Raw genomic sequence first — 14,673 nt, 5'->3', positions numbered from 1 at the left:
AGCTGGCCAGCTCAGGCAAGGGGGGTAGACAGAGGACAGTGATCCAAGAGACTCTCAAAGCTCTGCGTAGATTCGTGGAAGACAACAGGGTGGATGTCCTCCAGATTTATACAACAAGGGGAAGGCCGAGGAGTCACTGCTCTTTGACGCAAGATACGCAGAAGGTGCCCCGCATAAGCACGTACACGGATGTGCCCGAGGGAGAGCAGATGCAGGTATGCGTTTTGACCGAGGGAGACACCTGGATGACGCCCTACAAGCGATACCTGGCGGATGGGGTTCTCCCAGTAGAGCCTGAAGAGGGTAAAAAGGTCAAAAGAAACGCCGCAAGATATACCCTGGTGGATGGGGTGTTGTTCAGGCATGGTTTCACTCACCCTATCCTAACGTGCGTAAGTGGCGACGAGTGCACCAGGATAATGGCGGAGTTACACGAAGGCATCTGCGGGAGCCACGTAGGGGGAAGGCCCCTAGCCTCCAAGGTAATACGCGCAGGTTTCTTCTGGCCAACAGTAAAAGAGGATTGCGCACGACACGCCTAGCGGTGCAGGCAATGCCAAAAGCACGCCGACTGGCACAAGGCGCCGCCAGAAGAATTGCGATCCATATACAACCCGTGGCCTTTCCATACATGGGGAATCGACATCCTGGGCCCGTTCCCACTGGCAATTAGGCAGATGAAGTATTTGATCGTCGCCATCGAATACTTCACCAAGTGGATAGAGGCAGAGCCCGTAGCACAGATCACTGCGCACAAGGTACAGCATTTTGTGTGGAAGAACATTGTGTGCCGCTTTGGCGTACCTAGGCGTTTGATATCCGATAATGGGACCCAGTTTGCCAGTCAGCAGTTGAGAAATCTGTGTGCTGAGGTAGGAATCAAACAAGTGTTTGCATCGGTTGAACACCCCCAGACCAACGGACAAGTGGAGTCAGCAAACAGAGTTCTGCTGAGGGGGTTAAAAAGAAGGTTAGAGAAAGCCAAGGGGGCGTGGGCGGAAGAGGTACCAAGGATCGTATGGGCATACCACACCACGCCCCAATCCTCTACTATGGAGACACCTTTCAGTTTGGTGTACGGGTCGGACGCGATGATTCCGGTAGAAATACATGAAAGCTCACCACGTTTTCAAAACTTTGTGGTGGAGGAATCCAATGAAGAAAGGCGGGTAAACCTGGATCTACTAGACGAGGCCAGGGAAGAAGCCAGAATAAAAGTTGAAGCGATGAAGAGAAGAGTAGAGCGGCAATATAGCTCTAAGGTAAAGCCGCGACAGTTTCAGATCGGCGACCTAGTGATGAGGAAAGCTCACCCATACGAGCTGGAGAATAAGCTGTCTCCCAAGTGGACCGGACCCTTCAGAGTTACTGAGGCTAAGGGCAACGGTTCATACAACCTAGAGACCTTGGAGGGGGGTCCCATCCCACGCAGTTGGAATGCAGCCAACTTAAAATTTTATTTCAGTTGACTTATGTAAGCAGTTATGTAACAATTTAGTTGAAGGGGACGCTCTTTTTCCCTCTCGGGGGTTTTTTAATGAGGTCACCCAAATAAAAGGTAAAACCAGTTTGAGAAAAAGAAGTGCCTTGGCTTTCAGCCTTTATCTTTCTCCGTTTGAAGTAATGTGAGGCGTCGCCAAGAGAGAAGGCGTCGCCTAGGTCAAGGCGTCGCCAAGAATGAAGGCGTCGCCTAGGTGAAGGCGTCGCCAAGAAAGAGGGCGTCGCCGAGAAAGAAGGCGTTGAGGAACATGACGAAGGAAAAGCGCACAATGTGCGAAACGTATGCAGAGTAAAGCGACGTTGCAAAAAATCAAGTATGATATAGAAAAGTCGATGTTACAAGCAATGTTCGATACAATGGGAGTAGCGCAAATAGGGCAAATATTACAACTCATGCAAATCACAAAAGAGCCACTTTTCAGTGGCCATCGGAGTCAGCACTGGAGGAAGACGAAGCCCTGATCCCAGCCCGCAGAGCTCGAGTAAGTCGTGTCCTCCTCTCTTGGTTTATTTTCGAGACTGCACCAAGGGAGATAAATGTGTCAGAGACACCATGAAACAAGACATGCACAGTTAGAAAGAAATAAAAGCCGAAGTTTCTAGGGCAATGACTCTTACATATGTACTTTTCGAGAGTTCCAGCATTGAACTCCAAGCTGATCAAAGTGGCAGAGTCAAAACCTCCCGCCTCAGCAACAATCCGGCAAGCTATTTGATCACTTGGAGCCAGCTTCTTGAAGGGTTTGGTTTTGAGGGCCCTCGCCTCTCTCACCCAGTACAGCGGGAACCCATCCAGAGCGTCGGGAACAAGGTCAGTGCAGCAGATCTTGAAGAACTGGCCTTTCCACCCGGTGAACGAGTTTTGGAAGGGTGTGAGGAGAACTCTCCCGGGAACGTTACTGAGAGTTACCCAGAGGTTGTGCCTTTGCCTCTTCACCTCAAAGAAGTGAAGAAAGAGGTCAACCGAGGGCGCACAACCCAGAAACCCGAAGAGGATGTCGAAGGCTTTGACAAAGGCCCAGCTGTTGGGGTATAACTGGGCCAGAGCGACATTGATCTCTATCAGCAGTTCCTTCTCGAACCAGGAGAAGGGTAGGCGTGGACGATACGGCTCCATCAGGTGAGCCTCTCCATAGGCGTGGGCATTGGCGCGTGACCTTTCTCGGGCATACAAGGCCGCCCAACAAAGTGAAAGAAGCGAGTATAATGCAAGCAAAACAACCAAGGCACAAGAAGGCAAAGGATGAGAATAAAATCACACAGGCAGAATTCTATGTCGCGAGGACACGAAAGTAATCATAACAAAATCCCAGAGTTGTAGCAAGAGTGCAGATGATTCAAAGAATTACAAATTTGTAAGAAAAGGTTAAAACAAGTATAAAGGAATGGGCTGATGATCGAGGGTGGTGGCTCAATCGTCTATCTCCAAAGGCACGACCTTTCCATCAACAATGTGGTGAGTGGAATCGCAGCTGGAAATGTCGATCCCCGGATTCGTGCAGACTGCTTGAGCCAAAGCTTCTTGGAATCCCTCCTCGAAAGTACCCGCCATCTCCTGGATGAGGGCCTTCTTGTCCTTCTCTAGTTCTCCAATGATGGTGTCCCCGGAGGCCACCTGCTTCTCCAAAGCCTCCTTCTCCACGCGGAGTCGGTTGACCTCGATTTGCAGTTTGTCGTAGTCCGCCCGGAGAAGGCCCATAGCTTGGGTCTGGGACGCCATTTCCCCTTCCATCTGCTCCATTGCGCCAGTTTGTTCACAGCAGCCGGCCTTCAAGTCCTTTTGCACTTTTTCGTAAGCTTCAACTATGTTTCGAAAGCTCGTCACTTGAACTTTGAGGGCGACTTCCCGGGTGTAGAAGTCAGTCTGGAGCTCCAACGCCTCTGCCAGTTGTCCCTCAGCTTCCGCTTTGGACTCTTGCGCCTGCTTCAGGGAGGTTTGGTAAGCTTCATTCTGGCATCCCAAGGTTTTCTTTTCCTCCTCCAGAGCAGTTACCTTTGTTTCCAAGGCATGAAGAGTTTGAGCTTGCAGGACAGCATTCCTGGCCTGGGCGCGCCATTCAAGGGCCATCGCCAAGAAGGCCCCCAAGTAGAAGGGCATGCCTTCCTTCTTGTCGGTGCCCTCTGGCATGGTTCCGCCACTGAAGCCCCTCATCAGATGCATGATTGGAGGAGGGATGGCGATGAAATCGGGGGCGGCAGTGGCAGCGGCAGGAGCAGGGGAAGCAGAGACTTCCATCGGTGGCGGGGCGGGGCAGACTCGGCACCTTCGCCCCCTTCCTCTTGGACTGTTGTGGGTGGAAGTGAGGTCGCGCTTGGAGGGTCATCCATGAAGGGATTCCCTCCCTGGGGCGACGCCTCTAGCAGAAGAGGAACCCGCGCAGATTTTCTCCTCTAGAAGGGTGCCACACCTTCCGAATCCTCATCGTCCGATAGAATCTCCTAGACCCGTTTCCCTTTGTCAAGGGGGGTTGGAGTCGGCGACGAGGCCGCGGCTAGGGGAACGGCGACGATGGGCAGAGGAGAGCTGGGAGTCTGAAGCGCCTCGGGGCTATGTGGAGATGACGAAGATGAGCTTAGGGGGGCTTCGGCGGTGATCGGAGGTGGCGGTGACAGAGTTGGTGGGGGGATCGGATCAGCAGCAAGGGCGGAGGAGGCGCCCGCCTTGGCGGCTCGAGCCTCCTTCATTGCTTTCGCCAGCATCATCCTTTTAGAGGCGTCCATCACCGATCCTACATCAAAACAGACCAAACAGCAGAAATTAGGGCCAAAGCAACTATACAAAATTACAAAGCACATAGATGCGTGAGATGCAAGCAACATGACACCATGGGAAACAGGGGGAGGAAGTCGTGGGAACAAACGTCCGGTAAGCAGGGTGTTCACAGCAAAGGGGAGAGTCTCCTTACCAAAGTATGTTGTCAGGGCGTGAGCGTTGTACTCGCTAGCAACAAGCTTGAAGGTATCGAAAACGATCCCCAGCCCAGCGAAGGCCTTGCTTACCTCCCTATCAGCAGGAGATAGCTCTTCCAGGGCTTTGGCCCTAAGCAGCTTAGGGCGCTCCGTCCAATAGAGGGGAAAGCCGTCCAAGGCTGTGGGGTCGTGCTTGGCGCTGCACACTCTAAAGAATTTCCCTTTCCAGTTTTTGTAAGAGTTTTGGAAGAGGGAGAGGAGGATCCTACCCGCGATCCCGGAAAAGCTTACCCAGAAGCTTTTCCCCTGCTTCTTCACTTCGAAGAAATGCAGGAAAACGTCTACGGAGGGAATGATGCCCAAGTGCCCGCAAAGGATTTGAAAACCCCTCACGAATGCCCAGTTGTTGGGATGGAGCTGGGCGGGGGCGGTATTGATTTCGGTGAGGAGTTCCCGTTCAAAGGGGGTGAATGGGAGACGCACCCCTATGCGTTTAAACACGGTCTGGTACATGAAGAAGAAAGGGTTCCCCTTTCTAGGTCTGTCGTCCACGCAGACAGGTTCCCCAGGCCTGCCGGGACGGACGGATATGTGGGCGTCGTGAGTGCGGCAGAAAGCGTTAAAGTTATACAAATGGGGATCCCCACGGTGAGCTTCCAGGTCCTGGAAGGTAGTCAGGCTGGTACACTCGTTCAAGAGCTCGTCGGGGGCCCATGGGTAGTAGGCTTTGTAGTTGGACTTGGGGGTCTTGGGGGAGGAATCAGGCTCCGCGTTCGTGCGCGTCATGGTGTAAATAAATAGCTGGAGAAAGAAGAGAGGAAAAAGGTTTTAACAAGTGTAGCCATGACAGGAAGGGGAGTGAACCCCTGGAAACATCACCCACGCGAGAAAACCCAGAAAGAAGGAGAAGGGAACAGAGAAGGAAGGAGAAGCGGAAGAACGCAATAATGCTTGAATGTCAACAGTCCCAGGCAGTTCAATAAATCATACAATGCGACGAAAGGGAAGAGTCGTGAGTATTCGAAAATCATACCTTTGTTGTCAAAGTGAAGGCGGAAGAAGAGCACAGGAAGGAGAGAACGGCAATTGCAGAGAAAAGGGGTTTGAAGACAGCGAACAGTGCAGAGATGCAGAGGGAATGAATGTAACAGTGGGGTGAGCGCGGGGTTTTGGGGTAACTTGAACGTTACATTTGCAACCCAAGAGGCGCTAACTAAGAGCCGTGAGATCGTGCCACGTGTCAAAAGATCAATCGCCCAAGGGAAACGCAAGGGTCTCTAGAGGCTGGCCGTGCGATGGGCTACGTGGCGCGCGATCAAGGGTAGCCCCAAAAGGTGTTATTCTCCCCGTTTCAGAGGATGTCCAATCAGTCATTAAGAGCGCTCCTATGGTTCAGAGATTGTCACGTCAATAATTCGAGAATTGTTGAGTCAGCAGGGAGCGACACGTCATCAGGGTGGCACGTGGACGGCGTGGGCGAGGCCTTAGTCTTTACGCTGAAGACAAGTCTTCGGCTTAAGACTGGGGGGCTTGTGTACCGTCCCGTACCCGGGCGTTGACTAAATCACGGTCAAAGTCAACACCAGGGGTCAAAGTCAACACCAGGCGTTGCCTAGGTGAAGAGACGCTAAGTGCCAGCGTCGTCGAGAAGAGGCGTCGCCTAGGGGAAGGCGTCGCCCAACCAGGGCGTCGCCAGATCACACAGTACTAAAGCAAGGCAATCACAGTGTGGTTCCCCGATACCCATGGGTAGGAAAGACCATGGAGGGAGCGACGCCGTGGGAAGGCCTCAGGTCCCGATAACCCGGGGCAGCGATAAAGAGAAGGAAAAGGTGGCTTCAAGGCCATAGTGATAGCACCAGTGTAGGGCAGCCTGACTCGTGAAGTACCCCTGCCGCCCCAGAGACGCCTTTGGGATAGATACGACTCGAGAGGAAGGTCACGCCCAGGGTAGCCGGGTGCAGGGTACGAGAGGAAGGCAGATACGCTCTCAAAGTAAGTGACTAGATGATTGGGGGCATGAGTTGGCACCCAAAAAGTCACCCCTAGCGCAGTAGCACTCCCAAGCAGGAGGACTCACACGTAGAAACGTCCCCAGATGGGCAGAAACGCCCCCAGATGGGGTCACGGTGTCGTGAGGCCCTCCACGTGTACGACGGCCATGTCAGAATAGAAACACCCTTTAGTCAGGTGCCAGGTAATTAAAGTCATTCATTACAGTTTCCGTTTCGAGCGTTCAGGTACTATAATGGCTCCCAAGCGTTTCAACGTCTTAAATGCGCTACGTTTTCTAATTAGATACGCTGATTGAGTGCGTTACATTTGTAATTAAAGGCGCTTTAAATGCTTGGGTAGTTTAAATAGCGCTGAGAATGTTGGAAACAGGGTTCGAACTTTTGGCAAATTTACCAGAACTCTTTAGTTGCTTGCTCGTGCCTTGAGGTTACGTACAAGGGACTGGGGAAAGAGCTTTGCCTGAGGGAGAAAACACACACCCTATACACAGTTCTTCTTACCACCTTCAGAGTGCCATACGCGGTGCTCAGAGACGGAGGTGCACAGTTTTGGTGTTTCTTGCTGGCTGACTTGAGCGTCGGAGTGCAAACGGCCGCTAGGGCGCCTCTTCGTTCTCTTTTTTGCAGGAATCCATAGATAACCAGTAGGAAGGAGTCCCTAGCTGATAGTTAAGGTCGCGCACGAAGACGTCTCGGTCAACCGGACCGATACGACCCGTGCGGGGGCCACGCCCAGGGGAGGACCACGTGCATGGTACGAGAGAAAGGTAGATACACTCCCAAGGTGAGTGACTAGAAGTTGGGGCGCATGAGTTAGCACCTAGAAAGTCACCCCCTTTGCCAAATGCACTTCGAGAAAGGAGGGTTTGCACAATGGATTAACCCTAAGTTGGATTACGGCGCTGTAGGGCCATCCACGAAGAGTCGCGATCAAGTCAGAAGAACACGTGGCAAACCCTAGTTGTTTTCGCTGCACACCCACTGTGTGCACAAGACGATTAGGGCAACACAGCTTTAGTCATTCAGTATAGTTTTCGACCACCCTCAGAGCATTCAGTCACAGTGTTCTACCCGGGGGTGCGTCACCTTTGATGTTTCTCGCTAGCTGACTTGATCGTCGGAGTGCAAACGGCCGCGAGGGTGCCCCTTTATTCACTTCTTTTCAGGTTCTCACAGACGGAGCAGAACGAAGGTGCCCTAGCTTGTGAGGACAAGCCACGCATAAAGACAACCCAGGTCAACCGGCGGGAACATTTGGCGCCCACTGCATGGTACCAGAGAAAGGTAGATACACTCCCAAGGTGAGTAACCAGAGATTGGGGCGCATGAGCTGGCACCCAGAAAGTCACTCCCTTTGCGCCAGATGCACTTCAAGAAAAGAGGGTTTGCATGATAGGTTAACCCTAAGTTGGGTTGCGGCGCAGTAGGGCTCTCCACGAAGAGTCACGATCAAGTCAGAAGAACACGTGGCAATAAGCACTGAAAACATCAAGGCTTTCCTAAAAGGTCGCTAAGGTACACGTTAATTCAGTTAAGATTCGAATGTTCCAAGGAACATTTTTATACGCTTTCAATGCGCTTTAATGCGTTTTAAATGCGAGAGGTGTATAAAAGGGGACCTTGGGACATTTGAAAAGGGATTCGAGTTTTGACCTAATTCTCGTAGCATTACATAGAGCACAAACCCTAGTTGTTCCGTTGCGCACCCACTGTGTGCACCAGACGATTAGGGCAACACAGTTTCAGTCATTCAGTATAGTTCTCGACCACCTTCAGAGGGTGTGTCACCTTTGATGTTTCTCGCTAGCTGAGTTGATCGGTGGAGTGTAAACGGCCGCGAGGGCGCCCCTTTGTTCACTTCTTTTCAGGTATTCACGGACGGAGCAGAACGAAGCTTCCCTAACTCATAAAAACAAGCCACGCGCGAAGACGTCCTTGGTCAACCAGCGGGAACATTTGGCGCCCACCGTGGGACCCGATATAAAACATCAGTCCGACTACTCAACTTCTTCAGTTCCAGTTCCCAAAACCCAGATAAGTTAAGAAGGTTTCTAGAAAGCCATGAACACGAGGCCTGCACGCTCTAGGAGTGAAGAGATGACCATGGAACAACTGGTAGGCATGATGCAAGGGCTGCAAGAAGCAATGGCGGCGTTGAGGGCGGAGCAAGAACGCATGCAGGCGGATCTCACAGCATCTCAGGCGAGAAATGACGAGCTTCACCGTGCCAACGAGGAGTTACGACATGGGTGGCGCGACGTGGACGAGCCTGAGTCTGCCACCCTACCTAGAGAATTCTCAACGCCATTCTCACAAGCAATCTTGGAGACAGCAATCCCCAACACATTCACAGGGCCCAAGGTAACCTTCATGGGGATGGAGGATCCTGAGGCGCATCTCACTGCGTTCCACACCCAGATGATGCTGGTAGGCGGTTCTGATGCTATGAAATGCATGCTCTTTATGAGGACTTTGACTGGGATGGCCATGGACTGGTTCATCAGCCTCCCAGAGGGTCACATCACATCTTTCACACAGCTGTCGCGGCTATTCAGAGAGCAATATTTGGCTAACAGGGCCCCAACCCCAGTCTCATACGACCTTTTCGACGTAAAGCAATATCAAGGGGAGACCTTGAAAGAGTACATAAGCCGCTTCGGGGCGCAGGTGGTGAAAGTGGGTACCACCGACGAACCCATGATCGTTTACGCATTCAGGAAGGGCGTGAGTCCAGGATCTTTCAACAAATCACTCAATCATAGCCGCCCCAAAACCTTTGCTGAAGTAAGGCGTCGGGCGCTAATGCCTCTGAGGGTGAGGCATACGAGAAATGCACAACAGCTGCACCTACACGCCCCAAAGCACAGATATGTATGCAACCCGCCAGAGTCCACGAAGCTACTACAGAAAGAAAGAATCAAGATAGGAGTCGCACTTACGAGACAAGGAGAACCCAACCTAAGGGACGATCAGAGGGAAGGAGAGAGAGCAATAAACCTTTAAGGCACAACTTTGTGGTAGAACTTAAAGACCTCATCGTTGTGCCCAATATAGCTGACAGGTTGAGGCCACCAGTGAAGTCACACAAGGTACTGGGACCTCACAATGAATCATGGTGCGAATTTCACGAAGCATTCGGACACTACATTAACAACTGCTTGGCGCTAGGCTATCAGTTGGATGAGCTCGTGAAGAACAGATTTTTGAAAGATTATCTCGCTGGGTCCACTGCGACCCCAGTCACGGCGACGCCAAAGGAAGGTCAAGCGCACGAAGTCCCGACTCACGGAGAAGTGCACACCATCTCTGGCGGCTTTTCCGGAGGAGGACGCACTGCCTCTCAACGAAAGAAATACGTAAGGTCAGTAAATTTGGTTGCAGAAGAATTTCCGGACGACCCGTGGGAGTCAGACCTCGTTTTCACAAGGGCAGACCTGCAGAATGTCGTCTCACGTGATAATGACTCGATGGTCATTTCGGTAGTCACAGCGGGAAGAAAGGTACATAGGGTCCTCGTCGACCAAGGCAGTTTTGCAGACGTCATATTTTGGTCGACCTTCAACAAGCTACAATTATCCCCTGACCTGTTGAAGTCCTATACTGGGTGCTTGTATGGGTTTGCAGATAACCCAGTAGAGGTACGTGGCTACTTGGAGCTAAGGACGACGTTCACTGATGGAACGACATCACGCACCGAGAGCATTCGATACTTGGTGGTTAACTCCAACTCAGCTTACAACATTTTGTTAGGTAGACCTGCCTTGAACAGATTAAGGGCGGTGTCCTCCACGCGCCACATGAAGATGAAGTTCCCAGCACTTAGTGGCAAGGTGATCGTGATCAAGTCAGATCAGGAAGAGGCCCGTAAGTGCTATGAAAATAGCCTAAAGACAAAGAGAGGCATGGTCATGGTGATTGAGCGGCCACTCGTTTCAAATTCGCAAATGGAGTTAGAGCCGATGGACGACGCGACGCTCGCGAAGTCCACGCCGGTCGAAGCTACCTTAGGGGCGACGCCCATAAAGGATCCACATACAGAAGGAAGAAATGGCGATGCCTCGCTAATGGAAGAAGAACGCGAAGAGGCCTCACCAGCAGAACAAGAGCCAGAGAAAAGGCGAAAATCAAGGTTGAGCCTGTGAAAAGAAGAGTGGAGCGCCAGTACTAGCTCTAAGGTAAAGCTGCGACAATTCCAGATTGATGAGCCAGTCATAAGGAAGGCTCACCTTTACGAGTTGAAAAACAAGTTGTCTCCAAAGGGAGTTGTACCGTCCCGTATCCGGGCGTTGACAAAGTCAAGGTCAAAGTCAACGTCGGGGTCAAAGTCAACATAAGGCGACGCCTAGGTGAGGCGACGCCTAGGTGAGGCGACGCCAAGTGCAAGCATCGCCGAGTCAGGGCGTCGCCGAGAGGAAGCGTCGCCTAGTAGGCGTCGCCCAGCTAGGGCGTCGCCAAGGTCAAATGTCACAAAAGCAAGGCAATCGCAGTGTTGCTCCCCGATACCCATGGGTAGGAAAGACCATGGAGGGAGCGACGCCGTGGGAAGGCCTCAAACCCCGATAACCCGGGGTAGCAATGAAGAGAAGAGAAAGGTGGCTTCAAGGCCATAGTAATAGCGCCAGTAGAGGGCAACCTGACTCGTGAGGTGCCCATGCCGCCCCAGAGACGCCCTTGGGGTAGTTACGACCCATGAGAAGGGTCACGCTCGGGGGCAGCCAGGTGCAGGGCATGAGAGGAAGGGAGATACGCTCTCAAAGTGAGTGACTAGATGTTTGGGGGCATGAGTTGGCACCCAAAAAGTCACCCCTTGCGCAGATGCACTCCCAAGTAGGAGGACTCACACGAGGAAATACCCTCAGACGGGGTCACGATGCTGTGAGGTCCTCCACGTGTAACAGCAGCCAAGTCAGAATAGAAACGTCAATTTGTCAGGTACAAGGTAATTAAAGCTATTTAATAAAGTTTACGTTTCGAGCGTTTAAGGTACTATAAATGCTCCCAAGCGGTTTAAACGTCTTAAAGGCGCTGAACGTTTTATAATTAAATGCGCTTTAAGGCACTTTAAATGCTGGAGTAGTTTAAATAGCGCTTGGAATGTTGGAAACGGGGTTCGAACTTTTGGCATACTTTCCCAGAATACACTCTAGTTGCTTGCTCGAGTCTTGAGGCTACGCACAAGGGACTAGAGAGAGGTTGTTTGCCAGAGGGAGAAAAGATACACAACACACAGTTCTTTTGACCACCTTCAGAGTGCCACTCACGGTGCTCCGATACGGAGATGTAGAGTTTTGGTGTTTCTCGCTAGCTGACTTGAGCGTTGGAGTGCAAACGGCTGCTAGGGCGCCCTTTTGTCCTTCTGCAGGAATCCACAGGTAACCAGTGGGAAGGAGTCCCTAGCTGACGGGTGAGGTTGCGCACAAAGACGTCCCAGGTCAACCGGCCGGAACAGGAGCGGTTCATATAAGTTAGAGACTCTAGAAGGAGGCCCCATCCCACGTAGTTGGAATGCGGCGAATTTAAAGTTTTATTTTAGTTTCAAATTTTGTAAAGGGGACACTCTTCACCCCCCCAGGGGGTTCTTTAATGAGGCCACCCAAATAAAGAGAAGAAAAAGTTTAAGATACTTTCTGCCTTAGTTTTCCCTTTCTTGTAAGATCAAAGGAACAGAGACAAAGATGAAGCGTCGCCCAGATAAGGTGTCCCTAGAACAAGGCGTCGCCAGAAGTAGGCGTCGCCTCCAGATAATCAAACAGAGGTCAAGATCAGAGCAGAGCAACAAGTATATCTAATGTAAGTTAAAATCCAGGAGCCTAGTCCTTGGGCAGGGGTTAAGGGATTCCTTCGGGACACCCCCTCCTCAAGTATGAACAGCTAGCCCCGGTACCAGATGTCAGTATAAGTTTAAAAATACGGGTATCTAGTCCTTGAGCAGGGGTTAAGGGATTCCTTCGGGACACCCCCTCCTCAAGTATGAATAACTAGCCCTAGTGCCAGATATCAGTACAAGTTGAAAAACCGAGCGTCTAGTCCTTGAGCAGGGGATAAGGGATTCCTTCGGGACGCCCCCTTCTCAGGTATGAATAGCTGGCCCCGGTATCAGATGTTAAACATAAGTTAAAAACCCCGCCGCTTAGTCCCTGAGCAGGGGTTAAGGGATTCCTTCGGGACGCCCCCTCCTCAGGTATGAATGGCTGGCCCCGGTATCAGACGATAGATGTAAGCCAGAATATGGGTGCCTAATTCCAGACACCCTGAAGACAATACGACGTTGCTATAGCAGGCCTCTTCTCAGGCGTGGACACCAAACGCAAAAAGATAAGGGCTAAATACCCAGAGTAGATCTCTCCTTGAGCGTAGATACCCAGTACAGGTAGGATAAGTCCCCCACGTTTTTGATCAAGGTCGAGACCACAAAGGAACAGATAAGTCCTCCTCGCCCTTGAGCGATGTCGAGGCCCAAAAAAGAAGAGACCCCCTCTTTTTTTCATCCTAAAGCGATGAGGTAAGTAAAAAGCAGGGCGAAGATTTTTCAAAGGGAAAAAGAAACTCGAAGAGTGAGAAAGAAGGTCACGTGCTACCTAAAGAGTAAAGGTCTAGCGCGATGAAGCACATTATAGTAAAGCAAGCAGTGAGTACACAAGTATGCAACGATAAATCAAATAGACATTTAAGTAAAGATCAAGAGTTATAGTTACAAATAAAGTTCACGACAGTTGTAAATTAAGCAAAGGGCAGTTATATTATATACACATCCAGTGTTTGGTTGGAACACGAAATAAGGCTATTCTTCAGGAGCCTCCAGGGGCACTATCTCGCCGTTGACCACTTCGTTCAAGGGGCTGCACCTGGAAATGTTGATGCTAGGGTTGGCACATGCTACCTGGACCAGAGCCTCCCCGAACCCATCAGCAAATCCAGTGGCAGCCTCCTCGACCAGCTTCTCTTCGGCAACTTTGAAGTTGGCAGCTTGAGCGACCATCTCTTGGTCCTTGGAGGCCAAGGCATAAATCAACTCTTGGATTTTGGCTTGGAGAGAGGTGTTCTCAGTGGTTAACCGGGAACATTCGTCAGTTCTATCCGCGAGTGCGACCTCAGTCTTTCCCAGTGTCTGCTCTCGATCCACACACTGGTCCTCGAGTTTCTTCTAATACGTTTTGGAGGCCTCCGTCGCCGCTTCAAGATCAGCGATCTTTGTTCGAAGGGGCACCACTTCGTTAAGAAGCTCTGCCTGGGCTTGAGCCACCTCATGCAGCCGTTTATTAGCCTCTTCCCTCGCCCTCTGCGCCACCCTCAGTGAGTCCTTGTAGCGCCCTCTTGACGTCCCCAGTGGGCGGCGAGCCTCACCTTCTCCTCCTTCAGGGAAGCAACTTCCTTCTCCAGTGCTTGGAAGGCGGAGGCTTGAGCTACTTTGGCCCTGGACTGCTCGTACCAGGAGTAGGCGCAAGACATGAAGACCCCCATGTGATAGTATAAACTCTCTCTTTGGGGCCCTTCAACTTGATTACCTGGGAACCCCCTGCTCAGAAATCCCTTCAATGATGGTTGCATGGGAAGAGGGAGTTCTGGGGTAGGTGGAGGGACGCCTGTAGGCTCAGCTTCAACTCCTCCCTTTAGATGCATTGATTGAGGAGGAGAGGTGGCGCTTCGGGGGTCCTCCCTCAAGGACTCAGTCCCATGAGAAGAGGAAGTAGCAGAGGTAACCGTCTGAGGGGCATGATAAGTTCTTTGACGCTTGAAGACTTGCCCCTCGGCGTGGTCTTCGTCATCAGAAATTACCTCCACCACCCTCTTTCCCTTGTCAAGGGGGGTTGAGGGAGCACTAGCCTCGGCTAGCACAAGAGGGATGGCCGCAATAGGCGGTGGCGAGTTTGGAGGTGGATCGGGAGAAGATTGGATTGATGGAGTAGATGGTGGGGAAGATTGAGGACGACGGTCGGGAGAAGAATGGGGGGCAGAGGCTGAAAGGGGGGACGCCGAAGCCCCATCTTTGAACTTCAGCACTTGAGCCAGCCGCAACCTTCGTTGCCTGTCCATCTCAGAATCTGCGTCAAGAGGTCAAACATAGTAAAGGACAAGCACAAGCTAAGTTACTACACAAAGAGAAATAGGCGAATCATGCATCTAATAAGAATCCAGTAAAAGCAGAGAAGAGAAGGTAATAAAGGGAAGCTCTCGTACTTATATATTTTTCTAGAGCCTCAGCGTTGTACTCTAGGCTTATCAAGGCGGCAACATCAAAACCCCCCGC

At 51.5% G+C, this 14,673-nt stretch overlaps 2 protein-coding genes across 2 annotated transcripts; one reads left to right on the top strand and one right to left on the bottom strand.

Moving 5' to 3' along the window:
* Positions 1–2,911: 2,911 nt before the first annotated feature.
* On the bottom strand, positions 2,912–3,568 carry LOC137815605 (uncharacterized). The gene has a single exon (XM_068618721.1). It carries the CDS (start codon positions 3,566–3,568, stop codon positions 2,912–2,914), a length of 657 nt encoding a protein of 218 aa, XP_068474822.1.
* A 4,918-nt stretch (positions 3,569–8,486) lies between these two features.
* Positions 8,487–10,567, top strand: LOC137815598 (uncharacterized). The gene is made up of 2 exons (XM_068618713.1): positions 8,487–9,209; positions 9,293–10,567. Exons 1-2 carry the CDS (start codon positions 8,487–8,489, stop codon positions 10,565–10,567), a joined length of 1,998 nt encoding a protein of 665 aa, XP_068474814.1.
* The last annotated feature ends 4,106 nt before the right edge of the window (positions 10,568–14,673 follow it).

This window comes from Phaseolus vulgaris, chromosome 10, assembly GCF_000499845.2.
Source record: "Phaseolus vulgaris cultivar G19833 chromosome 10, P. vulgaris v2.0, whole genome shotgun sequence".
In the NCBI taxonomy this organism is placed as follows: domain Eukaryota; kingdom Viridiplantae; phylum Streptophyta; class Magnoliopsida; order Fabales; family Fabaceae; genus Phaseolus; species Phaseolus vulgaris.
This window is presented reverse-complemented; position numbering and strand designations above follow the sequence as displayed.

What these genes read in the sequence shown, in the direction of transcription:
- LOC137815605 (XM_068618721.1), bottom strand. Translation starts at nt 3,568, where the DNA reads ATGGCCCTTGAATGGCGCGCCCAGGCCAGGAATGCTGTCCTGCAAGCT.
- LOC137815598 (XM_068618713.1), top strand. Translation starts at nt 8,487, where the DNA reads ATGAACACGAGGCCTGCACGCTCTAGGAGTGAAGAGATGACCATGGAA. An exon ending in GCCCCAAAACCTTTGCTGAA is followed by an intron (nt 9,210 to 9,292) that starts GTAAGGCGTCGG and finishes CCCAAAGCACAG; the next exon opens with ATATGTATGCAACCCGCCAG.